The 27801-nt window shown below is 40.4% G+C and overlaps 1 protein-coding gene and 5 non-coding genes across 6 annotated transcripts; 5 read left to right on the top strand and 1 right to left on the bottom strand.

Moving 5' to 3' along the window:
• Positions 1-70: 70 nt before the first annotated feature.
• On the top strand, positions 71-26950 carry kcnh6a (potassium voltage-gated channel, subfamily H (eag-related), member 6a). The gene is given in 18 exon segments (XM_054608333.1): positions 71-146; positions 3892-4122; positions 5934-6083; positions 6276-6379; positions 6869-7178; positions 8774-8976; positions 16580-17005; positions 18401-18818; positions 19106-19305; positions 21411-21663; positions 22331-22524; positions 23237-23336; positions 23436-23723; positions 24623-24806; positions 25426-25487; positions 25537-25576; positions 25578-25680; positions 26669-26950. Coding segments are annotated over 18 exon segments (3624 nt in total).
• trnac-gca (transfer RNA cysteine (anticodon GCA)) lies at positions 19528-19599 on the top strand. The gene has a single exon. It is a non-coding gene; the product is annotated as a tRNA-Cys (tRNA).
• Positions 20110-20181, top strand: trnac-gca (transfer RNA cysteine (anticodon GCA)). The gene has a single exon. It is a non-coding gene; the product is annotated as a tRNA-Cys (tRNA).
• trnac-gca (transfer RNA cysteine (anticodon GCA)) lies at positions 20558-20629 on the top strand. The gene has a single exon. It is a non-coding gene; the product is annotated as a tRNA-Cys (tRNA).
• Positions 20931-21002, top strand: trnac-gca (transfer RNA cysteine (anticodon GCA)). The gene has a single exon. It is a non-coding gene; the product is annotated as a tRNA-Cys (tRNA).
• trnac-gca (transfer RNA cysteine (anticodon GCA)) lies at positions 24850-24921 on the bottom strand. Its single transcript has one exon. It is a non-coding gene; the product is annotated as a tRNA-Cys (tRNA).
• Positions 26951-27801: the final 851 nt, after the last annotated feature.

The raw sequence follows: 27801 nt of genomic DNA, 5'->3' as shown, positions 1-27801 counted from the left end.
ATTTTTTTTTAATTTATTTTTTAACTAGTAAGGTTCATGTGTCGGAGAAGTCTTTTCTCTCAGCACCAAAATGCCTGTGAGACGCGGTCATGTTGCGCTCCAGAACACCTACCTGGATACTATCATCAGGAAATTCGACGAGCAAAGTAAGTGCCCCTTATAAATAAATTAAGTTATCACCATGAGATGCTATCGAAGTGTGGGCACGCAGTCCATCTCAAGATAGCTATTGTAAGTGCAAAGAAAGTGCGTAAATTAGTTTGCCCTCCATTACGGTATTGTGAGGTTATTATGTTCCCAGTCCCTGGAGGGAAAACAAAGGATTTCTGATAGGAAATGGTTATCATCAGTGGGACTAGTGTGCCTTCACACCATGAATATTTATGCCATGGTTATTAAAATAATGCATTGTTGTGAATGGAACAGCTGCTGGATTTGACAACCTTTTTATACAGTGCTACATAATGTGGGTAAAACCTTGTGAGTTAGGTGCTACAGCATATTTGTGTGTGTGTGTGTGTGTGTGTGTGTGTGTGTGTGTGTGTGTGTGTGTGTGTGTGTGTGTGTGTGTTCATTTTTCACCAATTAAAGTTAACCACACCATGTTGTTGGTTATAAAAGGGCTACAGCTTATCCTTTATTGTTCACACTCATATTAGTTTAATCTCTTAAGCAGGTGGCAGACTGACAGGCCTTTAATGTCACATTGGAAAATCTTATCTAATTTGCATCAGTGATGTTTGCTCACCTGATTCCAATATTCTGTTCCATTAGCTCACATGTTCCACTGGCTGCAAAGTGAGACCAGCGCTCACACTTTTAGATCGAAATAAACCCTCTATTTGTCCCTGTGATAAAACAAGAATGTTGGATTTGATGTCCTCTTTTAAAACCATAGGGTTATTTATTTATTTATCTTTTACTGACATATTTTGTATATTACACATTGCATATCAGCAAGTTACATCTTTGTTAATATCATTTTTTGTTTAGAAATGCTACAAAACATTATTTGTCAGTCTACTCATAAAGTCAGTTTTACCTTATCTACTTGTAGCCTAAATCTATGGATCACTAACCCTGACATCCTGATCAGATACTGACCAAACATGTAGAAATAGTTGATTGCTCTTGATCAGTATAAATCTGATTAAATATTGGAGCAATAACACTTGAGTCTTTGAAGGTCATTTAAAAAAACTCTATTATGTAATGCCTCTACTGTATGTCACAAAGTGTGTATGTGTGCACGCGCAGCCACATGCACGTGCCCGACCAGGTGAGTGCACGTGCCACAGTGTTGCTGCTAAGCAACGGTGTGACGAACAGTGTTTCCACTTTTGAGCCCAGGATAATGATTTTGGACAGGATGTGCTCTCGAACAGAGGAGCTCACCCATTTACTTTAAAGAGAGGGACTGAGGGAAGAGTCCCCTCCACTCATCTGTGTGGGCAGCAGACAGAGGAGAGCTGTTTAACCCAGTTCCATCACAGGATGATAATAAAAGGGCCAGTCAGAGGATATGTCCCTTTCATTCAGCTCATTGAACTCCTCCATTAGCAACCTTGGCACAAAATTGTCCTGCTTCACTTTCATTGTTGCTGATAGTACGTTCATTACAACCATTGCTATGCTAAAACCCACTACTATGGTCCAGTTTCCAGTGGTGGAAGGAATATACAGGTATCAATACAGCAATGTAAAAGTCCTGCATTATACTCAAGTACAAGTACAGCAGTATTACAAGCTAAATGTACATGACAGACAAATTTGGCTAGGCAAATTGGTTTAACTTGACCAACTTTTCTCTGATTGTTGCTTTTAGGAAATTTTGGAGAGTTTTGACTGTTTGGGCCTCAAATTTGAAAATATTTGAGATGTTCAGAGGGGAAATATTTATTTGGTGGAACTGCCAACAACTCCTCGACATCTGAAACATGACAAGGGGCCCAACTCTTTAGCAATGTGTTGTATTTTAAAAGCCTATCATATGTTTTTTTATGTAAAATGCGTATTGAAAGTGAGATAATTACTATGCCTGTGGGGTCGGGGCAGATATATTCGGGTGGGCTTCCAAAATAAATTCCATATATGCAAAATAACTGCTATATTCTCAAAGCAAAGATCATACAGGGTAAGTAAACGAAACAAATGGTACAGGATGGTGGATGTACACATTATACAGTGGTGCAATGTAATTGAGTATATTTAGTCAAATGCAGATGGACTACTTGTCCTTTACCTGAATCTTTTCTATTCATACCATTTCTATTTCTACTCCAATACATCTCAGAGGCTACTTTTTACTCCACTAAAATTATAGTTACTTTACAAATTAAGATTTTTGTTTACAAAACATACAAAGAGCTTTTCAAATATTGTGTTTTTCTATAAATTAAACTATGACCAAAAAATATATATAACCATATTTAAAAGAACAGCTCTACTTCAAGCCACCGCAACAGTACAATTCTGCTTTTACATTAGTTCATGGGTAATTATATTCATAACTTAAAACTTTAAGTACATTTTCCTGATTTTATACTTCAGCAACATTTTCAATGCAGGGCTTTTACTTCTAGCAAAGTATTTTTTTCACATTCAGTGTGGTATTAGTATTTTTACTTGAGTAAAGGGATACTTCCTCCACCACTGGCAGTATGAATAGAGACGAGAACATAGAAACAATCCATCATAATAAAAAGACAATACACTCATCTAGCAGTATAACTATATGGGCACACAATTATTACAAACAGCTGGATTATTCAAGTTAAATTTAAAAAACTGTCAGTTAAAATCTAACAGGCTAACCTTGATGTACGTCAACAACCTGTAAATTACGTTAATTACGTGACAGCAGGTGTTACCGAGCCACAGAGGCTTTTATGTTATGTTAAGTGCCCACCTGCTTCTCTCAGTCCCTTGGGAGAAATTGTGACGTTAATAACATTAGCACCATGGAGAGGTGGACTTTATTAGCTCCACTCCAGTTGATTGTCGAGTAGAGACCATGCAGGGGAGTTCAAACACCATGTTCTTTACAGTAAAAGTGCATTTGTATTGTAAAGATTTTTTTATCAATATCAAATCACTTTATAAAAAGCAGTCAGTATATATTCGGTAGAATTTATTAAATGTGGAATTCTAACGTTTGCTTTACTATATGAAATGTCATTATGCCATAGAAGTGCATCGGCATGTAACAGCAAAGACTGCTAAACTACGAAAGAGAGTTAAATGAAAGCTAGTTGCTGTGATTGCCAGCTAGCCTTAGCTAATACTAAACTCCCTTACACTTTACTCCTGTAACAGAAAAAATCGATTTGACAATCCAAATATGTTAGTAATTCAGTATTTATATAAATGAAGCAGAAGCTAATTACAACCATTACAAAAAGTAACAGAAGCTAACGTTGTCATGCTAAATATTGCTAGCTCACATAAAAAAGTAAGCTTAATTTAACTTCATTGTTCTTATTCAGTCAGCTCTCTGACATTATAGGGAAGTATAGCATGCAACAGAGTCTTTCTCTTTATATAATGGCAAATGCGTTGAGTATTTGGTAACTTTTCTTTAAGTCTTTCATTCCTCACACTGTTAGCTGTTAGCCTTTTCTGAATTGAGGGTCTAAGATAAAGATCTGTGCGATTTTGGTTAAATGTTGCAAACATTCCTTAATTAATTGCTAACTATACTGATTACATATTATTAAGTTTATCTGGTATTTAAGACAAAATAATTATAGGAAGTTTTTGAAGGTTTATAAATAAATATCTTAGTTTCGTACTTATTTGTAACTGAAACCCACAGTCACAGCACATATCCCCACATAGATTTATTGCCATTTTAAACTGGAATATGACGCTGAAGTTTCCTCCACCTTTCAGATCGCAAGTTTCTGATTGCCAACGCCCAGACGAAGAACTGTGGCATCATCTACTGCAACGAAGGCTTCTGTCAGATGTTTGGTTTCGCCAGGGCAGAGATCATGCAGCAGCCCTGTACCTGCCAGTTCTTGGTGGGACCCGGCACCATGAAGAGTGCCCTGGCCCAAGTGGCTCAGGCCCTGCTTGGCTCAGAGGAGCGCAAGGTGGAGATCCTCTACTATGATAAGGAAGGTAAGACAACGGAGGAAGTGTTTGCAACCTCAGATACCTTGTGATCATCATAAAATCTGGTCTATTTGACAGCTTGATGTTTTGAAAACAGCTAATCATAATAATCATCCTCATGTTCCACTGTTTTACCATCCATGTTCTTAACAGAAACCTGATTGAACAAATTCCAGTCTATTACCCTAACCTTCATTTAGTAATTTGCAGTCACTGCACTTATTTTTGATGGAGAAAGGTCACGTTAAGTTGTATCCAGCAGATTGATTGCTCCTAAGCTCTATGCAAACATTTTAGGTTTTAGCATATACAAAGTGACGAAACAAAAATTTGCAACAGCTAACATGGTTTAAAAACACTAAATTATTAGACCAGTCAATTTCTTTCAATAAATAATTGGTATTACTTCTCATTCAACAAGTAATATCACCAACAAAACAATGCGTGTTCCAGGAACATGCAGAAGGCTTTTAAAATCCTAACTTACTCAATAAAGTCTTGTCACTCTTCCAATTTCTAGAACAAAATCACTTTCAGATTTTATCATAAAACATACAACATGGAAAGCAGCAATTCAACAGAAAGAAAAAATATTTCAAACTTGCACCACCATGTGAGGCGATCATTCATGGTGACCTGCCATGTTTTTCTTTCAGAACACTGCAGTCTCTCCATAATCTTAAAAATCAGTCATCATGAGGCTTTGAATAATGTAGTGTTTTCACAGCACTGAGTTGCCTCCTTTGCAAAACCAGGCATACACACACACACACACACACACACACACACACACACACACACACACACACACACACACACACACACACACACACACACACACACACACACACACACACACACACACACACACACACACACACACTTTAATCACTTTAATCACTCTCCTATGGGTGTTCATTTGTTTAGATTCATCTGTTCTGCCATATTGGTTTGTTGGTACAACCTTAATCCCTGCTACTCTCCTACCTCAACAAACTTTTTCATGCTTTCTTTTACAGCCTCCACCTATAATGAGGTGCAATATTTAATTTTTGCAAACAGAAATATAATTATCACAGTCGGGGAAAGAAGAAGGAACGAAAAGGGTAGCGACGTGGAGACCATGCCATTACTGAGATGGGAGAGCAGAGTAAAAGAACACAAAGAAATAACAGAGCGAGACAGACATTTGAACTTGGTAACTGTGGCATTTCACTGAACGTTCCCTCCTCACAAAGCTTAATTTCCTTTTGACTCTCTGACTTAATCTTAATGCCATCATTTGCAGACTGACCAGATCAACTGTTTAATTTCTCCCCCACCTTTTGATCTGTTACTTACACAGAGTGACAGAAACACAAGGATAGAGGCACGCACAGACACCAGGCTCAGGACAATTACTGTCATCAACCCATTAACTGTCTTCTTACATACACAGATAAACACGCATGCCAGTTCTTATTCCACTAAGCTTCTATTAGTTTTGTCTCCTGCTTCCTGCTGTGCTTCCAGACTGAACAGGCAAAAAAGAAATTGCGAACAAGTGGATACAATGTCATTCGGCTTCTCTCACCTGGTGGATTTTTTTAGGATTGGATGTGTGAATGGGACTAAATGCAGGAACTATTCAGTCCCAGTATTTTGAGACCACGCTGATTGCAGAGTGAAGTTAAACCTGACCGAAGTGTTGCTCATGTAGCCTTTTTCAGTTACTGTAGTGGAAGCCTCATGAGGCAAATCAGACAGTTTCTATTTTCTCATGTTGTCGGGGGGTTTAGCTTCTTCCTATTGATGTGTCTCTCTTTCTGTGTCCATAGGAACCTGTAGACCATGCCTGGTAGACGTTGTCCCTGTAAAAAACGAAGAAGGTCTTGTGATCATGTTCATCCTCAACTTCCAGGAGCTGATTGATCCTTCTATCAAGAAGTCAGGCCTCAGGCAGAGAGTCTCCCAAGGATTGATTTACTGTAAACCCTTTTACATTTGTCTTATAACTTGCCTGCATGATATACTTTCAATTTTAAAAAAGAAGATTATTTGCAAATGTTTATATGAATTTCTGGTTGTTGGGTTATACAAAATGATTTTATGTGAACATGTCTTGTAGTAACATTGGTGTTTTGATAACAGCTGAGCTGAACACAGACTTTCCCCCTCAGGTCAGAATCGCAGGTTGAGGATGAGGCTACCGGTGCTGCGGTCCATGCGACAACCTTCACTTTCCAAAGATCAGTTTGAAGGAGTGGTGGTGGACTACCTGCAGGTGAGGTGGTGTACATACATTCACATCATTCACAAAAGATAATTTAGTTAGTATGCAGTATGCTTGCGTGTTTGTCTTCCATTCTGTTGCAGTACTTTTATGACTGTTTGATGCAGGCTTTTCACATATGAAATATGCAGTTTGACATACCTCAAATAGCAGCGAGGACTGTTTTTTAAATTCAAGGATGGATTGCTTTTCCCAAAGGACCCTAACAGGAAGAATAAGTAAAACGTATCTACCATTGTTCAGTTAATCTCTCTCTTCTTAGAGTCTTCCCTTACTTTGTTTAGAGTCCTCCCATGTTTTAATAAATCCCTTCTTGTGTAAAACTATTTCCTGACAGTATTCATACCTGATTTGCAAAACACAAGAACATTTCAGTTTGAAAAGCTGTAACTGTTGAAAGATAATCCTTCTTTTATTTAGAAATTAAATTATGATTTTTGTACACCTAAGACAAGGCTTCCTGCTCTCTGCCCTTTCCAGCCAAACAGCGAGGAAGTCCCCCTCAAAGAGTTTCGGATCCCATCCAAGGAGAGCTGCATGCAGTCGGAGACCGAAGCCCTGATAGAACAGGACCTTGATCCTCCGTCACCTGCAGCCCAGCCCTCCACCAAGCGGCGGTCCCTGCTGACAGACCGCCTGGACCCCAGCAACGCCTTCCCCAGAGATCCGCTACCTTGGAGCTGTTCTCGGGAGAGCGTCCGCAGCCTTCGACGCGCCTCGTCACTTGACGACATCGATGGCATGAGGGCGGAATGGAGCAGTCGCCCTGGGGACCTCCAAACCAACAGCAGTGAGTGTCTGACGGGACGCTGCGAGCCTTTCAGAGGGAATTTGTAGTTAAATATAAAATGACTTGTGGTGTTGTTGCAGGAGGCTATTAGGGTTGTATTTGTCTATGAAAAAAATTTAATATATTAGAAGCACATACTTTCAACATATTACATATTTTATCCAAATAAACTCCTGACAGAAGTATAACACTGTATCATTCTAACTCAAAATTACACCAAGCATGCAACATAACATGATTTTTTATTTTATTTGATTATGACATAATTTGAAAACAATTGATAAACAATTGATAATACTGAATTATTGCCAGTTGCCACAAGCACTTTGTATGGAATATCAATATATTCTATGCCGATTTGCTGAACCGTGACAAGAAGACCTTCTTCCTACACCGAGTCCAATATATTCTCTGTAGGGACACCTTAGGGTACATTGTCAATTATTTTACCATGGCCAGTTATCACGGTTAAAGAATTTGCTTGTATTCAAAAATGTGTCGTTTGTTCTGTTTTTTGGTCTGTTTAACCGATGCCTGGTCAAAGAAGCATGACTATTGTTTGCGATTTATACCTACAATTTACTAGAGCTTGAACAGAATAATGGCTAAAATGTTAACTGAACTGTTTTAGTTTTCATATTAGATTTGATTTTGGGGCTTTTTCTTTCTTTATGAGATAGCGACAGTAGAAAGACCACAGGAAGAGAAAGATTCAATAGTAATAAGGCTGTCGCTGTTCTGTTGCAAAGCTGCAAAAAATCACAGAACTCCATCATCCATAACAAGGAGAGCATTGCTCTGAGCATGTGCAGCCGCCTGATGATTGTTCCAGCAGAGACACACAAATCAATCCCTCTCTCACTGTGTGTGTGTGTGTGTGTGATTGTTTGTTCGAGTCTGTGTGGGTTTGTGGTCCATTTGTGATACACTTGCACACTACTGCACATATATCCTATTCATCTCTCAGGGGAAGTATTTTGTGAGTTGCACTTATTGTATTCGTATTAGTCTGTTGCACTTACTGTCTTCGTAGTAATTTGCTTCTGCACTATACTTTTGCTCGGGTTTATGCTTTTAGATGCTATTTAAGAAATGAGATGCACTTATGACTTCTGGTGACTAGTAGTTCTCTTGAATACCTATGTTGAATACACTTATTGTAAGTCGCTTTGGATAAAAGCGTCTGCTAAATGACTGTAATTTAATGTAATGTAATGAAACCGTATTTTCCGTGCAGGTTCCAATCATACTCTGGACTCTCACTCTGTCACATTTTCTTTGATTTCACCATATTTGTACGTCTATCTGTATCTTTGAGGCAGAGGGGGGATTCAGTCTGTCCTGATTCCCCTGTTGAGGGCAAGAAATAGTGGATGAACAAAAACAATTAGTTTCTAAAACATTTTACCTGTAGCATTTCTTTTAACATTTGATCATGAGTTGACCTTTAAACCTGGACACCTCATTAAGAAGTATGTCATTGTGAATTCAAAAACAATATATCCTCCATATAAATACATTTTCAGGTGTTAGTTTTCTTTTTCCATAATTTGCTTTTGAATCTTACTTGTTGATGTTGCTGCTCTCTGCCGTAGATCTTAAGCCGAGCGCTCTGAACTCTACGTCGGACTCAGACCTGATGAGACATCGGACCATCAGCCGCATCCCTCAGGTTACTCTCACCTTCGGCTCGGACCGGTTGAGACCACCTTCGCCCACTGAGATTGAAATCATTGCACCCAGCAAGATTAAAGATCGAACCCAGAATGTCACTGAGAAGGTCACTCACGTCACTCAGGTAAGACGAGTCCTTTAACATCTCAGTGAAATAAGAGATAATTACTAAGATAATAATCTGAGATGGTTGGTGTTTTAAAAATGAAGATTGTTTTGCTGTTGCATTCATTGTAATTACAAATCAGGCAGATCATCTTTTTGATGAAATTATTTCTTTTTTGAGATTTGCATTGTACGATTGTAAGCATTTTAATGGTTTGGATAACTTCAAGTCAAGTTGAGCTTCATATTTAGAAGTTGTGGTGAAAGAGTTTCACAACAGCTTTGTCTGCTAGCTTTTTGTGGCCTGAGTGTAAATATTTTTCACTCTCATTTGGAAAAGAAATTATATTTATCAAATATTACTTCTCCTGTCATCCTGTCAAGTTCAGCTTGTTGGCCATTATTGTGGTTGATCTCCCCGTATTGTCAAATCCAGTCATTGTCTCTTCACATTGACACTTCAGACAAAGATGTCTAAAAATGTTGCTTCTGGCTCCCTGAAGATGCTAAAAGACGCAGGGTGAAAGTGTGAAAGAATGATCTCACCTGAGGTGTGACAGCTATGGCTCGGCAGCACAACACTCTTACCAGCCACCTGTCATCACACCACGGCTGTGTCCGTGCACATTATATAATAATATAATAATATAATAATAATAATAATAATACTCAAAGACAAGTAAAGTTTCTGCTTTTAAAGTTTTACCTAATAGTGATAATTGGGGATAATGAAATAATGAAGAGCAGGTCAATGAATTAGATCATTAGAAGCGTTACATACTCCTCCGCACCTTGATAACTTTTTCTAAAAATCCTTTAATTAATGTCTAGACAATACTACCTATTTTGTTCCAACACTGTATTGTTGCAGAGAAGCTCACTTTAGGGACTTTCTTTTCTATCTTATGTTAATTATTAAATCTGAAGCATTTGAGAAATTATGTGGAATACTAACCACGATATTTACCTCACAAAGTTAGTAGGGAGAAAGTTGTCTCAGAAACTGGTAATAATATAAACTGGTACTGGTCACCAAACTAAAACGTCAGGGACTGGCCTGTTTGGTGCAGGATTGAACTGCAGTCAGCCTCTTTGGGGGCTCCCTCAGTTCATCACATTAACACAGTTTATCTGCGGAGCTTCCTCAGCGGTCAGTTGACCCTCTTTCCAACCAGCCTGAGCCAAAGAGGCAGCGATTTCGGCTCAGTTGATCTGTTTATTTGGTTTGTTATTTAACAGGTTTTCTCCAAAAACTAGGAATTCAAAGAAACTAAAATTTCTGCCTGTGTGCAAAAGAAAAAGTAATGTAGTATTTGGTGAAGTTTGGTTTGTAACTCATTAACAATAACATTTTACAAGAAGCAGCTTGTCTGAATAATGTCTGTGTTGATTTAAACCCTACAAATCTGAAACATGGACTGAATTAAAAAAGAATGGGTTCAGGTTTTACTCAGCTAAGGAATCCAGATAACTCAGTCTATCTTTTTTTAAGCATCACATTAACTCTGTGGTGTAGAGAAATTCCTGTAATTTCTTCTTTGAATTTCTGGGTTCACGTTGAATCAATAACTTTACGTCAGGCAGTCTTGCTTTATAATATATGTTCATGAGCCACCATGTTTTTGGATATTTTCTTTCTTTTTCCTATGATTGAAATTTGAACACAATACGCAAGTTATACCAGATTTAAAAGACTTTAGTAATTTACAGCGTTCCTGCAAAATTTGATAACTCAATTGGCATGAGTTTGAGTTACTACAGGATTTAGGTATTTTACAATAATAGCCACTATCAGACATTCAGTATGATTGACTACCACTTTGTATATTTGAAACAAGTTCTGAAAAAATAATAGTTTGGGGTCTGAGTTCTCTGAATGCTTTTTAGTTTCACATTTACATCAGGCTTTTTTTTTTCTTTGTACAGTTTTGCATTTAAGGAGGAAGGACCTTAAGGAAAAATATTTAAAACCACCACAACACTTAAGATAAGCATTTGATTTGCATTTTCCGATAGCACATCTATTTATTGTTAATCAGTGCCACATTTGCATGATTTTTGTGCAGCACTATTACACTATGTAATTGCTGCTGCCTTGGTGGGGGTGTGATCTTACTTCTTCACACCAGGGGGGAGAGTGGTATCGACAGCCGGCTACACAATGCGGAAGCAACGTGGCTTCTGTGGCCCCTGGAAAAACTGACAGGATGAACAGAAGGAGTCCTTTCAATGCCTGGCAGAACACTTGAGTTGTTATCTCGACTCCGCTGACGTCACGTACAAGTTTTGTATAAAGAGTGCTCCTCTGTGTTAGCATGACAGTGGAGTGGAGGGTCAGTAGGGTTTTTCTGCTCTTTATGTTTCTGTTGGAAGCTAGACTTATTACAAATCTCTGTCTCTGGTATGTCTCCTGTTGACAGACCACACACAGGGCGTCGTCTTCAAGTGTCTTGAAATCTTGCTTTTAGTAAAAACAGGGGGCTGAGGTATTTTCACTTGTTTTAAGTGCAAATCAACTTGTTTCAGTAGCTAATTTAAAATGTATTATCTAGTGGCAGTTTATGAATCTCACTCATTTTGTGATATTATTTCTGGGACATTTGGACATATTTTATCTTGTTTATTGGGAAAGACTTGTGTTTTTTCTTTGGATTGATACTGTGTGAATCCTTTAGCATTAGGTTATGCTTTGGAGTTTTAGCTGTCAAACACTATATTTACTGAAGGTTAGTGAATTAATTTTAAATCTCTCTTGTTTTTCTTTTTAGGAAGAATGTAGCAAAACAAGCATTTGCTTTAAAAATGTTGTGTGTAAAATGTCATCGATTGTTAGTTTTTGTTGGTTATTCAAAGTACTGTTGTATCTGCTGTATGTAGCCTAATGCATGGAGGGTAAGTAGGCAGCATAGGGAACGGGGGACTCACTGTTGATTGTGTGTGTGTCTGTGGGGATCACAGACTGTATGTGAAGCAGTCTGTGAGAGCAGGGAGAGGTTCTGGTGAGATCTAGTTATGAAAGCGAGTAAAAAGGGTGACGGCTGTGAGGCTATTGAGCGGCAATCGGTGGCTTGATGCTGATGCCAGTGACCTTGGCCTCTGCAGCTAATGGAAGTGGAGGACAGCAGGCATGCTCTCTGTGCATCTGTCAAACCACCGCCTGCAGTCCCCTCTAGCCGTCTTCATGCTGGGGTCAGTCTGAGTTTTGGTCCAGTTTCAACAGCTTAACTCACCGTGGTATCATAGTCGTGGGGTCACAGACCAATGTGAAGCCCTGAAGGTCACGTTTCGGGTCATAGTAAAGCTGCTCACATGTGAGAACAAACTGTAGCGGTGGTCAATAACCACATTAAATGCAATTTTTTCGAAAGATTGAATATGTTGTTTACATGTTTCTAAATCAATATGCAGATGTTGCCTTTACTTTTTGTTATATGCCGTTATACAATAAAATTGTTCATTATAGTGCTTTTATAATTAGATTTCGATTGGCACCTTCCAAAAAGGGAAATGAAGGTTGTCATTGATCTTTGTTCATATTGATTTGTCTGCATAACATGAAACACACAGTGTGATCGATTAGATGCAGCTTGTAAAAGACTGGTAACTGTAGAAAAGCCCCAGCACAATGTTACCATTGTGTGTGGTGCCCCCTGGCTTTGTATGAGCTCACAACAGGAGACTGTGGACATTCAGTTTTAAAACTGAGGTTTGTTTTTGAAATGCACAGTTGAAGTGTACACGTGAAACAGGCTTATTTTCACAAAGAAGTATTATGATCAGCCATCAAGCACAAGTTTATCAAAATAAATTGAGGAGGATGCATAACTGTCCTCCAATATACAGTTTGAATTCCTCCCAAAAAACTTCTGTTTTCTTTGAGTACAATCAGTTAATTAGTTAGCCATTAGTACTACAATATTGTAGCCATGATTGCCTTAAAAGGTAATATATTTAATCTTAATGACCTTAAGTAACGTATAAAACATCACATGGGCTCACAATCAGCACAACATGAATCTTAATACAGCCGTCTATGTCAACATTATGACAATCATATCTCACTCAAATAGGATTATTTAAAAAAAATACACAAATAAGTTGACGTGGTTGTAACACATTTCATGTAGATACAGATATATTTCCATAATTATTTCTCCTGTAGCTAAATCAGGCTGCCTTTATCAACAGTAATGTGTATTCAGTAGAATGTTAGAGGAAAGCTACTTTGGCTTTCCCAGTTATTGCTTGTTGAGCTCCTGTTGAGGAGGAGGAAGCTTTCATTCATAGAGCCGCTGGATCATTTTTCATGTTTGAAGGAGGATCCCGCGGTGAGGGCTGGGCTACAGGGAGGGAGGAGAGAGCAGGAGGGAGGGGAGATACAGATGGAGGGATAGGGGTTTCCTCCCTCTCTCTCTCCTACAGTCTCTTCTCTTGCCGTTTACCCCGTGGTGCGCTTCAGCATGAGCTTCAAGCATAAACTGCAGCCTGTGAGTACCTCAGTCTTACTGGGTCTCTGAAGCTCCTCAAACTCTCCATTCCCTTTTCAGCTCAACTTCCCTGTTTGTTTGTTGTCCCTTTCTCTCCTCCTCTTCCTCCCTCTCCTCCTCCTCCAACTCGCCCTTCCTGCTTACCTTCTGTAGCGCCACAGGTGAACAACATCAGCTTCATCCAGGTTAAGCTGATGCCGTGTCACCTTGCTATGGCAATGCCTTGTCTGTCTATTTGTGACAAGTCACACATTTAGCCTTGCAGCTTATTTTGCTTTCATAACATTTTGCTTTTGAGTTGCACCTGTTTCAGGTTCTCTGAAAGGGTTTTAAGTGCAGCAGTTGGTTTTGTGTTTATGTTTGGAGTGGAATAAGACAGGATGAGGAAGGTGCACTGGCTGAAACGTTGAATTGGATTTTTACTGAAGTTCTTTGTGGGTGGAATTTTACAAGAAGAAAATTAACTGAAATTTGTTATGGTAAATATGTTTGCACTTTGCCTTCTCAATTTATGATATGTGATCAAATGTATAAATGGTGAACTCTTTCTATGTTAATTATAAAGTCAGAGCAATGACACAGAGCTGTTGCGTGCGAATTGGCAGTGGCCGTTGCTCGCTGGTGGTCATTATGAATTAGAGCTGAGCTCAACATCAATAACTGAACATTTCTTGGATGAGTGAACTTATGCTCGTTTGTTTACATTCTCATTACTGTGTTGTCTTTTCACATCTGTTCAGCTGCTGTGGTCAGTTGATGACACACAAAGTTGTTGTGTTCAGTGAATCATGTGAGGTTTCCCACCTTAACCTTGTTTCCTATTGGTCATAAAAAAACAGATTTATGGAGCAAGAGCAGAAGCCATCATCCCTCATTAATGTCATTAATGCCACTGCATGCTGTAATGGAAAACTATACAAGCCTTGAATATTCCGAGGGAAGATCTAACTTCATATCCCCTGCACTTTTTTTGGTTTACCAAATATGGCCATAAACATTCAGTAACTTTTTAATGTCGTGATTTGTCCTTAAGAGGAAATTTGCTTTTACTATGTCTGACCTCTGTTGTCATCTAAGCTGGGAAAATGGAAAGAAGAACTAGAGTCTTAATAGACGATACCATGTTAGACTTTCCTCCTGGTCTCTCTGTGAGAATAGTTTCTGACATCGCTGCTCCTCGTCATACAAATCAAGCTTCTTTTGTCAGGCCCTCATTTGCAAACCAAAATGCAAATGAGGGTCTAACCACTGTAGGGTTTGGGAGGAGATGGAAAGACAGCAATGCACAAAGAGTATTTTCTAACATGGTAAGTTAGAGTTAGAGTGTCAGCAGTGGGACATCAAAAATATGCAATTTGTTAGAGGAGGGCATTTTCCCATCTGCATAGACCTGACCTTTCAGAATTACCTAAAATCACTCCTCTGCATGGCTCCCAATCGATGCAGCCACTTATTCTGGTCCACAATTGATCAGAGCACTATTAGAAGGGCTCACATGGTCTCAATAAAACGGGGATCACATGGTACAACAGTGGCAGGTGAGGCTGCAGTGGGCTCTTTAAAAACAGCAGTTAGCGGTTTGATTTTTTAAAGTGCCTGTGGAACGCGGATAGAGCCACACAGAGACGCTGTTAGAGATCAGTTTGTGGTTTTTGTAGAAGTCTGTGGTTTTCCGGCAACAACGTGATACAAGAGAGGAGATGGCCTCTACAGAGCAGGCAGGTGGGGCTGCAGAGGGTTTGGAGGAGCCTCCACCTCTGCTGCCTTGGAGGCTCTAATTGTCGTACCGGTCAGTGGGGTCTTAATACTCATCGCTTTAATGACTCATTCTCTGTTTCCTTATGTTGGTCTGCTTGTTAATGCAATTAGACAAATCACTCAGGGAGTGGTGGTAACAGTGGATAGGGATTTGCGTTGATGTTTTTTTGCCTTTCTGAAGGCTGGAGTTGTTTCTATTCTTTTTTGATGCATTAAAAATATTGCATATTGAAATAACTGAGTGTGGACATGTTGCCATTAAAGGGCTGTGACATTTTCTTATACCAAATCTGGTGAGACTCTTTGTGAGGAAGTCATTACTTACCTCTCAAACACAGAATTCTATACAGTAAAGCCTGACTGGCTTTGGTGTTGAGTGTCAAGCCACAACCAAGCATTAAAACATTGTGTGTGAACCAGCCAATCATTTCTGCATACACATTCCCTGCTTCTTTATTGTGAGAATATTCTGGGTTTAATCATGATATTTTCTTTCCCTCACATCAAGTGCAGTGACTTTGATGAGAACAACAATGTATTGCTTGTGCTTGGTTTGTCTTAGCCCATGTCTCATTGTTCATGAGGCTTAACTCTTTAACTTTAACTCTTTTAGATTTTTTAAGGGAAGCCTGTGTCTCATTGTTCATGAGGCTTTGCTCTTTAAGTTGTGCATGTAGTCTGTTATATTTACTGATAGAGACCAATTTCTTATCTAATTTAAGCCAAACTACTTCCTGCAGCCTCAAACTATTTTGCCTAAAGGCTTTTTATTGTGAAGCACCTGCAACAAGTGTAGAGTTTGCATTAACAAATTATAGACATTACAAGCTGTTGATGGCTACTTACATTTTCCAGCTGCACTGTTTCTATAATCCACACAAAAAAACCATTTTCAAGTGAGTGTTGGCTGTTTTGTGTAGGAGATGACTTAATTCAAATAGAAACAACATACCGTTTTTAAACCACTCAAAACAACAGTAAATTCCCTGTTTGTCCTCATGTCTGAACTGCCACAAAATGAAAGTAGAGGGTGAACTATGGTGCAGTGCATGAATATTAAATCTCATCTGAAGAATTAAACCCTGCTGAAATATTTAAATAAATTAAAAAAAGTAAACAGCCATTAAAAGTTATAGCTTTTGGATAATGCCAGTATCTTGCTCTTTCTCATTATAGTGTTTAAGGAATTTGCACTTTTCATGTTTACATATAAATCAAATTATGTACAAACCTCCTATTCCTGTCTGAAATGTATGCTTCGTAAAGTAACTTGTTTTCAGCTCAGACCCTTTAAACACTCTATCCCACTGGTCATGGGTCTGCTGTCCTACCTCCATTATTAATAACATTCTCACCATCCTGTCCGTCTCTCTTTAGGTGTTATCCCTCGGTGCTGACGTTCTGCCAGAGTACAAGCTGCAGGCCCCACGCATCCACAAATGGACCATCCTTCACTACAGCCCCTTCAAAGCGGTATGGGACTGGGTCATCCTGCTGCTGGTCATCTACACCGCCATCTTCACACCGTACTCGGCCGCCTTCCTTCTCAACGAGGTGGAGGAAGAGCGGAGGAGAACTTGCGGCTACACCTGCAACCCGCTCAATGTGGTGGACCTGGTGGTGGATGTCATGTTCATCGTGGACATCCTCATCAACTTCAGGACCACCTACGTCAACCACAACGACGAGGTGGTCAGCCACCCGGGACGCATCGCGCAGCACTACTTCAAAGGCTGGTTCCTCATTGACATTGTGGCGGCCATCCCCTTCGATCTGCTCATATTCCGCACCGGGTCTGAGGAGGTGAGAAAGAAGGGGAGAAAATGCCCTCACAACATCAACATAATACATTTTACTTCTAAGGTCAAACAAAAGTGCGAGTAGAAAATAACATTAGTGATCGGTTCTATGTGAGCTTCTCAGTAGCTCTTGCCAGAGAGCCAACTAAATAGAATGCAGCCATTAGTCATGTTATCAGTTACGTTTGTCTATTCCTGTCACAACATGACAAAGCTAAAATCCAGCCTGCAATCCCAGCTGGCCTCAGAATTGTGGGATATGTAGTTGTTGAGTCCTCACAAAACAATAGTGATTTCATCTTAGTTTCTCTTTTCCTGTGTTTTCTGTCTCTATCTCCACTGTCTCACTATAAAATGAATGCACAATGACAAGGAGTTCATTTTTGTGGCACGGTAAAATAACTTTGCATTAGTAGATAGTAAGGATAGAAAACCCAGTCAATATGTTTCAGCTTTTTAAGGAGACCAAAGAAATTCTCTCTAAGAACCCCTTTGAGTTAAAGATGGTAACAGAGACTAGCGAAGTGAGTAGGACTCTCTATTGAATCATCCCTGAAACATTTCATGTGGGGTGAGCAATAGAGGGTTGTAAAAATAAATCTGATTGTGTAGAAGTCTATTAGGAAAATTACCCTACTTCTCACTTGATTTATTACCTCAGTAAACATTGTAAACATGAGTTTAGGGTCTCAATCAGTCTTCTCCAATAGAGCATGATGTTCATTTAGAAAATGATGGTACAATTTTGAGTAAAATAGACAATACCTTGTGACTGACAAGTTTGTTATCACACAGTTTTCCGATCTGGAAGTTATCTCCTTTTTCGTCTTACGACTTACACACTTTCACAGTGTGTTTTCAGTTCATGAAAATGAATTGTAACACTTGTCAATTTAAATGTCTAATTCAGCGTTTGGCAGTACTCTGCAAAAATCAAAGATGGCAACAGCCAAAACGCCAAACTCAAGGCTTCAAAATGTTTGTCCACAAACCAATGTGACTATGTTGCATGTATAGATTTTATTTTCAATCTCTGCATGCAACAAACGACCAAAGGCCATAATCGAACCCAGGACATTGAAATCAGATGGCACGCACTGTAAGGACTCTGCTAATAAGACACTCTGCAGAACCATTGATGATACAACAGCTACTCCCACCGGCTGTTGTCAACATTCAGAATTTTGAGATAGAGTGAATCAATTTGTTGTCTAAACCTCTTTGCATAGTTCACCTATTGTGAAATACTTGCATGCTGTAACCCTCCATCTAAGTATCATTAAACTTAATATCTGCAGCCAAATAGTGTGTTTAAATCTATGTGATCAATGATACTGGTTTGAGCATATTTGACACTGGCACAATATCACTAACATGAAGTCTACTCTCTCTCCACCAGCCTCAGACAACCACTCTGATTGGATTACTGAAAACAGCCAGACTGCTCAGGTTGGTACGAGTGGCCAGGAAGTTGGACCGCTACTCAGAATATGGCGCTGCGGTCCTTTTCCTCCTCATGTGCACCTTTGCCCTCATCGCTCATTGGCTGGCCTGTATCTGGTACGCCATCGGCAACGTGGAGCGCACCGGTTCTGCACGCATCGGAGGCTTGAAGATTGGCTGGCTGGACAACCTGGCTGAACAGATTGGTAAACAGTACAATGACAGCGACGCAGCCGCGGGCCCCTCCATCAAAGACAAGTATGTGACAGCCCTGTACTTCACCTTCAGCAGCCTGACTAGTGTGGGTTTTGGGAACGTCTCACCCAACACCAACCCAGAGAAGATCTTCTCCATCTGTGTCATGCTCATTGGATGTGAGTAGACCCACTGAAACACATCCATACATTGACGTATTAGTCTAAAGCAAGTATGACCGATTGTGTCTGAAAGAATAAAAACCTGAATTTCATCCTTCAATATTGTGTTTATATGATGTATTTTGTAAAATGTATACTTTTTACAAAAGTAATCTTTAGCAATCTCTAGCATTTTGCTACACATTTATTTATTTATTGCGTGTTCCCTGGCTTTGTAAAAGTAAAAACATTTATCCTAATCAATTCCTCCAACATACAATATTTCTTCCATCTGTCCCATGCAGCTCTGATGTACGCCAGTATCTTTGGTAACGTGTCGGCAATCATTCAGAGACTGTACTCAGGCACGGCCCGGTATCACACCCAGATGCTGCGGGTCAAAGAGTTCATCCGTTTCCACCAGATCCCAGGAAGCCTGCGACAGAGACTAGAGGAGTACTTCCAGCATGCCTGGTCCTACACCAACGGCATCGACATGAACGCTGTAAGTCATGTAAGACACACTACACACATACAGGGTCTGGCTGTAGTTCGCCAGAGGCGAGAGACTTACATTTGGGTAGAAATATTTAGCTGGAAATTGGATTTCTAGACAGTAGAATAGTTGGAGTTACTGCAATACAGTTACATGTAAAAGCTTTCAATTGCAAATTCCATGTAGAAACATGAAAACATAATTCATTATATAATAATAATATGTATAGGAGGGGGTATAGCTCAGTGGTAGAGCATTTGACTGCAGATCAAGAGGTCCCCAGTTCAACTCTGGGTGCCCCCTGTCATTTAGAAACATGGAAACATAATTGCTCAATATAAACCTAAAACACACTGAACATCTCTCCACTCAAGGAAACCTTGAAAAAAGGTGCGCGTTAGTGGAGATTGACTTGCTTAACCATCCGTGTAAGAATGATGAATATTGGTTTGCCACAAAGCAAATTTTCTGCAAAAATCCAATGGACAGCTTTTACCCCCATCTACGTCAAACGGGCTGTAGGCTACATATGTGCTGCCATGTAGAGTAATTACAACATCATCTCTTATGGTTACAGAAGATCTCAGTGTTAGAGCATTTGACTACAGATCAAGAGGTCCCTGCTAATCAACTGGAACAAATATTCTGGCGAATTAAATACCATTTCAAGAAACCTAAAAAGAAAGGTGCTCATTTGTAAAGATTAGCTTGCTGAGCAGTACATGTAAGAAAGTTCAGCTGCTGAACTTTGGCTACAGAGAATTTTGAATCTAATTTGCTTTTTTCTGACAGAACCAGCATATTTTTATATAGGGGGGTATAGCTCAGTGGTAGAGCATTTGACTGCAGATCAAGAGGTCCCCAGTTCAACTCTGGGTGCCCCCTGTCTGGCAGACATCACAGTCTAATTTGCCCTTTACAATATACTGTGAATTAATTAACATCTTAAGAAACCTAAAAAAAAAAGTTGCTTAATAGCTGGAAAATTAATTAAAATTAGCTTGCTGAATATTTTGGTGAGAATTATCAATGACAGCTATAATCCCAAATGGAAAAATCTTTGCTTTTTGTTGAGGGAACCAGTGCCATTCAAACTTCTGGGTTGGCCTTCAAAAATACTTCATACCTGTAACATTCTATGACCCCAAACCCAAACTTTTATCATAGTCAGCTTTTCCCCCTCTACTTCAAACTGATTTTAGGTAGTCATATGTGCTACCATGTAGAGACATTGAAACATTATCTGGGTTTTAAATTGAAGGGGGGTATAGCTCAGTGGTAGAGCATTTGACTGCAGATCAAGAGGTCCTCAGTTCAAATCTGGGTGCCCCCTCTCTTTTCAGACACCTTTTTAAATCCCCGTTGCTGTTCCTGCTTATCAACTGGAACAATTATTCTGCAAATGAATACACATTTCAAGAAAATTGCTCATATGTGAAGATGAGTTTGTTGAACATCACATGTAAGAATGATCCAGTGTGATGTTAACTTCAAAAATACTTCATCCCTTCAGCACTCTATGACCCAAACCATAACCGCAGTCAGCTTTTTCCTTCTCTATTTCAAACAGCTTTAGGTATTTATATGTGCTACTATGGACAAAAATTAAAACATAATTAACAGTGGTAGGAAGAGGGGGTATAGCTCAGTGGCAGAGCATTTGACTGCAGATCAAGAGGTCCCCAGTTCAACTCTGGGTGCCCCCTTTTTTATTTTAACTACACAGGAGTGTTCCTACTAAGCTTGAAATAACGGGAGATGTGATTTTAGTGATGATGTGCGTCACATCGCTGCTTGGGCTTGGACTGCTAACAGCACTGGAGCATAACACAGTCAGAGCGCAGCATTAGTGCCTGCCAATTCAATGTGAGAATAGATACTCACTGGGAGCCGCTGTCCTTTGTGCCCTTCCTGAATCAATCTGACACAATCTGCTCTCCTCCTCTCACCCCACAGTTTCCTTATTATGTACCTTTTTCATATTAATTTAGCATTTTCCATTTTAGATGAAGTGGTTCTTTAGATACAGGAAAAACAGCTACAAGAACAAAAATGCAAATATCATGGAGAATTATTTACAGTAGATTCACCCGATGCCCTCTGTTGCCCTGCAGGTTTTGAAGGGTTTTCCTGAGTGTCTGCAGGCTGACATCTGCCTCCATTTGAACCGCAGCTTGCTACAGAACTGCAAAGCTTTTCAGGGTGCCAACAAAGGCTGCCTGCGGGCTCTGGCAATGCGATTCAAGACCACCCACGCTCCGCCGGGTGACACTCTGGTCCACAGTGGGGACATTCTCACCGCTGTCTACTTCATTTCCAGAGGCTCTATAGAGATCCTCAGGGACGATGTGGTGGTGGCCATACTAGGTGAGCTGCAAGCTACGTTTGAGGTTTTGCTTACTTTTTCCTTTTTCCATCCATTATTATTCATTATGAGTCACTCATTTAAATAATCAATAAATCATTCCACTTTTAAAATGTCAATAATAATACCCATTAAAGAATAGTCTAGAAATCATTATTTCATTTACATAAAACCCTGTTCACTGTAACCAAAGCATGTTGCTTTTTACAACCAACACTTTTTTGTATCTGTTTTTATTCCACCTTCTCGTCTCTTTCCCACAAAGCCACAGACACAACTCACACTGCCCTTAACACCACACAACACACAACACACATACACACAGTGTGTGAGTTCTCTGTGTGTTGTGTGCCAGAGGTGTTTGGGCACAGCTCCACTTCCATTCCACAGCGGCATTGATCATCAATAGGACCACACACAGCAATCTAGGCTGCATAGGTCACTTCTTTTCCAACTGTGATCATTCATTTGTTTTGAGCAGCAGTGATGTTGAAGATCAGTGATAATCTAGTGCTTTGTTTTTCATCAGTTTTGGATCACATTAATCCATTTAATCAGTTAAATAGTTTCACTATTACTAGCAATGTCTTGCTCACTTAGTCAAACATCTATTGATTTACTCTTACTCTTTTCCCATGCTCTTCTTCTCTTTTGTTGTGATTTCCGTAGGAAAGAACGACATCTTTGGTGAATCCATCAGTCTGTATGGGAGGCCAGGTAAATCCAGCGCTGACGTCAGGGCTTTGACCTACTGTGACCTTCACAAGATCCTGAGAGACGACCTGCTGGAAGTGCTGGACATGTATCCAGACTTTGCTGACATGTTCTGGAACAACTTGGAGATCACCTTCAACCTGAGAGATGTGAGTGCCACCAGAGGGCGTTGTGACACATAGAAATACCACCCTTACAGTGATCTCAGTCCTTTTCTATAATCCTTGCTTTTGTTTTTTGCCTCAAGGCTGAAGAAAACATGTTTTCACCAGTTCAATAATTCTATGAATTAATGACTGAAGACAACGTACATAGGTACACTGTGGAGTTTCCATTATACTCTAACATGGTGTGAATACATTTAAGATTCAAACTAAGATTGATGCCAAAAATGGAACATTTGCTTACAAAAATGCATTGAAATCTGTCGGCTTGTGATCGTTTTTTATCCTGTTTTACTGACATCTCTCCCCCATTTATGACACCTAACTGCCTCTATGCACAGCATGCTCAACACGACATTGCACTATAAAACCACAAGAGGTCACCGACTCCACAAGCCACAGCATAAGTGGTGAAAGAAATGACATGCTTAGACTACGTCTTCTAAACTTATGTTGTATCTCTCTCCTTATATTCTGAGTAATATTCTGAACTAAAAACTTTTGGTAACTTTTGGTAGCGCACCTGCTCTACCTGGGTATACCTGCTAATGGTTTATGGGCTGGTGTGTTTTTCTTTTTCAATGTGAATTATTAGATTTATCATACATAATGTTGTACAACAGTCCGAGAATGTATATATCCTTTAGGTATGAGATCCTGTGTGTAGTTTTGAATCACTGAAGCTGATATGTATCAGGCAGATAGAATACACCAGCCAACCCCAGGCAGGGACTCTGAATGTGGCTACCGCCGGACGAGGCATCGGAGAAGCTCCCTGCGTCGCCGAAACCGACCAGGTGAGTGATGTTCAAGGCTGAACACACATCCACATGTTTTTGTTTTGACTAATCTCCATATTGTCTTATACTGGCTGTCCTGTGACAATGTCTGTACAGATGGCATGGACCGTGAAGACTCTTACCCCGATCAGTCCTGTCCAATGGCAAACCACCACCAGGGAACGATGGCAGGATCCCATTGGGAGGACCTCTGCAGCAGCGCTAGCATCTGTTCACAGTCTAGTGATGAGGAGATGAAGCCCATGGGACGCAGCAAAGGGGAGCTGTACCCCACCAGGGGTGACACCAGAGACTACCCCCCAGCAGTGGTCAACCTCCTACCTCATAGTGGACCCTCGGCTGGGATGGGACCGCCTGTAGACCTCGGAGGACCACCATACTCAGGTAAAGGCTACCTACAAGCCATCAGTCATGTCTGGGTAGTCTCTAATAGGCCCGATGGAGCCTGGAAATATTTTAGGGGGGTACCAAATTACTTTTCAACAATTATTATTAGGCCAGGAAAGAGTTTGCACTTTCCTGGCCTAATAAGGTTTATTAAGCCATAGTTTTCATACCTGTCTTTCTCTACTTAGAGGATGACATCAGATGCCACCATAATTCTCCAGATGTGTTAGGAACATCATGTCTTTTATGAAATGAGAGAAAATGTAACATATTGCCAAATATTTATTGAAAATCTGGGCTCCTCTTATTTAATACAGTGATGACATGTAAACATGCCGTCTGATGAGATTGATAACATTCGGAAAAGAAACCTAACCCATTAAATATTGAGCAAAAATGGAAAATGTTTTTTAAAGGTTTATATTGTTTTTCAAAGCATAGAAAGATAATGTATGTGTGTATTTTTATATCAGACTTTTTAAAGCAGCTGCAACTATATTATATTACTTATATTAAAAGAGAAAAATACAACATTCAGTACATTAAAATAATAGCAAACGACTATTTGCTATGTAAAGAGATAGTGGAGCAATGTCTACCTGAGCAGAGAGTAAAGTCACTCTCCCTGTGTGTGCTGTTATCCACTGTTCACCTTGCTTTGTTGACAGCCAGGCGGGCAGCGCATGATTTCAGTGCATGTTAATGTATGTGAGCGTGCCCATCTGGTTAGCTCACAGCTTCTGCTTTGCACTGCCCTCACTGATAACTCCCACCCGACTGTGTGAACAGACTGGTTCTCCTAGATTGTCTATTTTGCCCACATGTTATAAGATTTTATGGATAAAAATAGGGTGTTTAAAAAATAAACAAACCAAGGATCTTGTTCTTCCTCACAGCAGCAGCCCCAATCAGCATGTCAGGTCTGTATAGCTACTGGCCAGACCGCAGAGCCAGTCAGTTCTCAGAGAGTCAGAGACGACAGTCTTCAGTCAGGGCCAGTTTCCACCCACCACCCTGCGCTGAACATCGGCCCAGTGAGCTGGAGTCCAGACTGGAGCTGCTGCAGTCCCAGTTAAATCGGTGAGGTGATGTCATGTTAATGTATTTGTGACCGAAAATAAAGAGGGGGCACCCGGATTTGAACCGGGGACCTCTTGATCTGCAGTCAAATGCTCTACCACTGAGCTATACCCCCTTCTGTGAATAACCTTGCCAGGTGTTGAATTTTTTCCTATCATTCAAAAGCCAATATTTACTTTTAAAAGCCAATATTTACTTTTACGTCACAATTGTGTTTCTGAAAGCACCTCCCTTTCCCTTCTGCTGTGTTTGCATAGCGATTCCTAGTATGGTGTTAATGTGAGATGAATAAGTATGAGAGAAAGGGAGGAGAGGGAACAGGGAAGGGAAGGACAAATTAAGATAAGAAAAGGGTCAAAGGTTAGACTGAAATTTTCTGTAAAGTCAGCAGTGTATGTGCTTCCTGTATACCAGCCTGTCCTCACATATGCGTAGGAGGGAGAGAGAGATGGTGTAAAGAGATCAACAGAGCAACCTAGTGGATGTTTTTGAAAAAGCAGATGAGAGGACTCATAAAAAGAAGATGACGTGTTACATCCACCATCAAAACATGAACAGAAACTTGGGGGTTTTCTGATCGTGAGAATCATTTCCTGATGTCTTTTTTTGTCCTGCCAAGGCTGGAGACTCGTATGACAGCAGACATCAATGTGATCCTGCAGCTCCTCCAGAGGCAGATGGCCACAATTCTGTCAAGTTCCTTCCACCTCATGATTCTCATTTGTTCTGACTCCGGTGCCTCCGGCCTACAGCGCTGTGTCCCCCGGCCCTCCCCCCCCCCCCCACTACCCTGTACGGCACAGGGGCACCCACAATCCACACGGTCCCTCCGGTCCAGCCTGTACAGATCGACAGCACTGCCTCACTCCTGCAGGTGTTGTGTTCAGTTTACTTCCATACATAGTTATAACGTTTTAGTTGCTATGTGAGAATTCATTTTTTCATCATCATAATTGTTATTCCAGTGACGTCAAACAATTCATATTTGCAAATTAAAGTAATAGAGTGACATTTTAGGAACAAAATTTGAAGTATTCCTTTGAACACTGAGGTCTGAGGCCCACTGCAATACTTTCAAAGTCATCAGATTGCTGTACTGTTCCCACTACACCACTTCCTTTCTTGTGACTGGGAGGCTGGATGTCCGTTTTCACACTACATGACTGACAGCTCACACACTACAAGAACTTTCACCAAATTCTGTTTTGTCACGAAAACATGTAACAAATGACACGTGCGTAGTCATGGTTGTTAATGCCGTCATTTCCACATGTCTTTATTATTTCCCCTATGTAGATCAGTCAGCATGTTATGTGTTGTGTTTATTCATACAAACATCTAAGAACCTCAGTGCAACAACAACGTTGGTCCCTGTTTCATATGCAACACATGTAGTAAAGCTCTGATTGCTAGAGGCAGCTCCTCCGTGAGGTTTCCCTCGGTCACATTGGCTGCAGTTCCCTGACAGACTCCCCATCATGTGTCTGCCATGCGTCTTTGAACTGTTTACACATAGTGCTCAAAGCCAATTTGCGAGCAGGAGCCAACAGCAGTTAGCCTCTGATGTGCTGCTTTTTTGTCAGGGAGCTCCAAAAACTGTCTGCAAATGGAAAATCTAGATAGCTAATATCAGGTAGGGTGAATTAGGCATGAGGCTTAAGCTTTGTTTGTACTCCAGCTTGGCAGCATAGCACGAGAATCCCAGATGGTGCACAAGCTCCGAGCATGCTCAAAGGTATTAATGCGCTGTTCTTTGCATTATTCTCCCCTAAACGCCAGAGGGCGTACAAACAAAAGGAACTGTGAAGAATTAAAAAACAAGTGTAAGCAGCAAAACGACATATCCCTCTCTCTCTTTCCAGAGTCCAGACTCTGACTTCAACCACAAAGACAAGGACTCCCTGTCCAGCGGGATCCATCTCACTGTGGCCTCTGATGACACAGTGTCCATCTCGCCCGACGCCGACCCACCACATCTGCCCTCTGTGGACCTCACAAGTCCTAAATTTTCAGGGGGCCAAGAGCTTCCTGGACTGCTATGTGTCAGCCAGCGCTTCCCCTCCCTCCCTGAGCACCTGGAGACCCCCACAGAGATGCAGGAGATCCAGAGGCATGTCTCCAACCCTGTCTTGCCAGGCAGCTAGAATACCGATAACAAACACTGGTTCTTTGGACAGGACAGCCAGATGTCCCCCACTCTGTTACTTCCCTTTTCCTCCCTTCAAACCTTATCTGTCCTGTTCAGATGCTGCTGTAGGGCGTGGGACGCCTTGCCTTCCACGTCACTGAGGGTTCGGAGTGCCTCCTGTTTCTTACGTACAGACTCTACGGCGCCCTCACAGGCTGCCGTGGTTTTGTGCTCCAGCGTTCCTTCACACCTGAGCTCCTGTGCAAAGAAGAGATTATTCCTGCCCAGCAGGGTGGGCAAACTGTGACACATGTGGACAGTAAAGACATACAACATATACATGCGTCATGCAGTCGCTGGATCCCAAAACAAGGTTTCTTTAAGGAGAGGTGAAATGTAAAGGACTATTAATGTGTTTCACAAGTAAAGAATTATCTGCATTCACTTTGTATAAGAATTGCACAATTAGACTGAGCTTAGAGAAATGTAATCATTCATTTGAAATTGAATTTATTTCCCTAATATTAGAGATGTATGGGTCTAAAGAACAATACATCTAGTAAATGTAATAAACTATGAGTGTTATAAGTTAGAAACACACTTTTTTTTGTCTTAGTTTTCAAAATGTTCAGAAAAATATCAAAAGGCATGCTGTAGCTGTCCATCAAACTGAAGGATTCAAGGCCGTGTTGGAGAAGCACATGAAAAAGTGCAATTTTCAGCTCATATTTCATGCTCTGACATTTAGACATAAATAAACACACTTGTCATTTGATCATCTGAAAGAATAACAACATACACAGCCACCAGAACAGAAAAAAGCGTAATACTTTCTTGTACATTTACACGTAGCTCTCACAGTTTTGT

Source organism: Anoplopoma fimbria, chromosome 11 (genome assembly GCF_027596085.1).
Source record: "Anoplopoma fimbria isolate UVic2021 breed Golden Eagle Sablefish chromosome 11, Afim_UVic_2022, whole genome shotgun sequence".
NCBI classification, from domain to species: domain Eukaryota; kingdom Metazoa; phylum Chordata; class Actinopteri; order Perciformes; family Anoplopomatidae; genus Anoplopoma; species Anoplopoma fimbria.
Note: the sequence above shows the minus strand (reverse complement) of the source record. Positions and strands in the feature narration are given on the sequence as shown.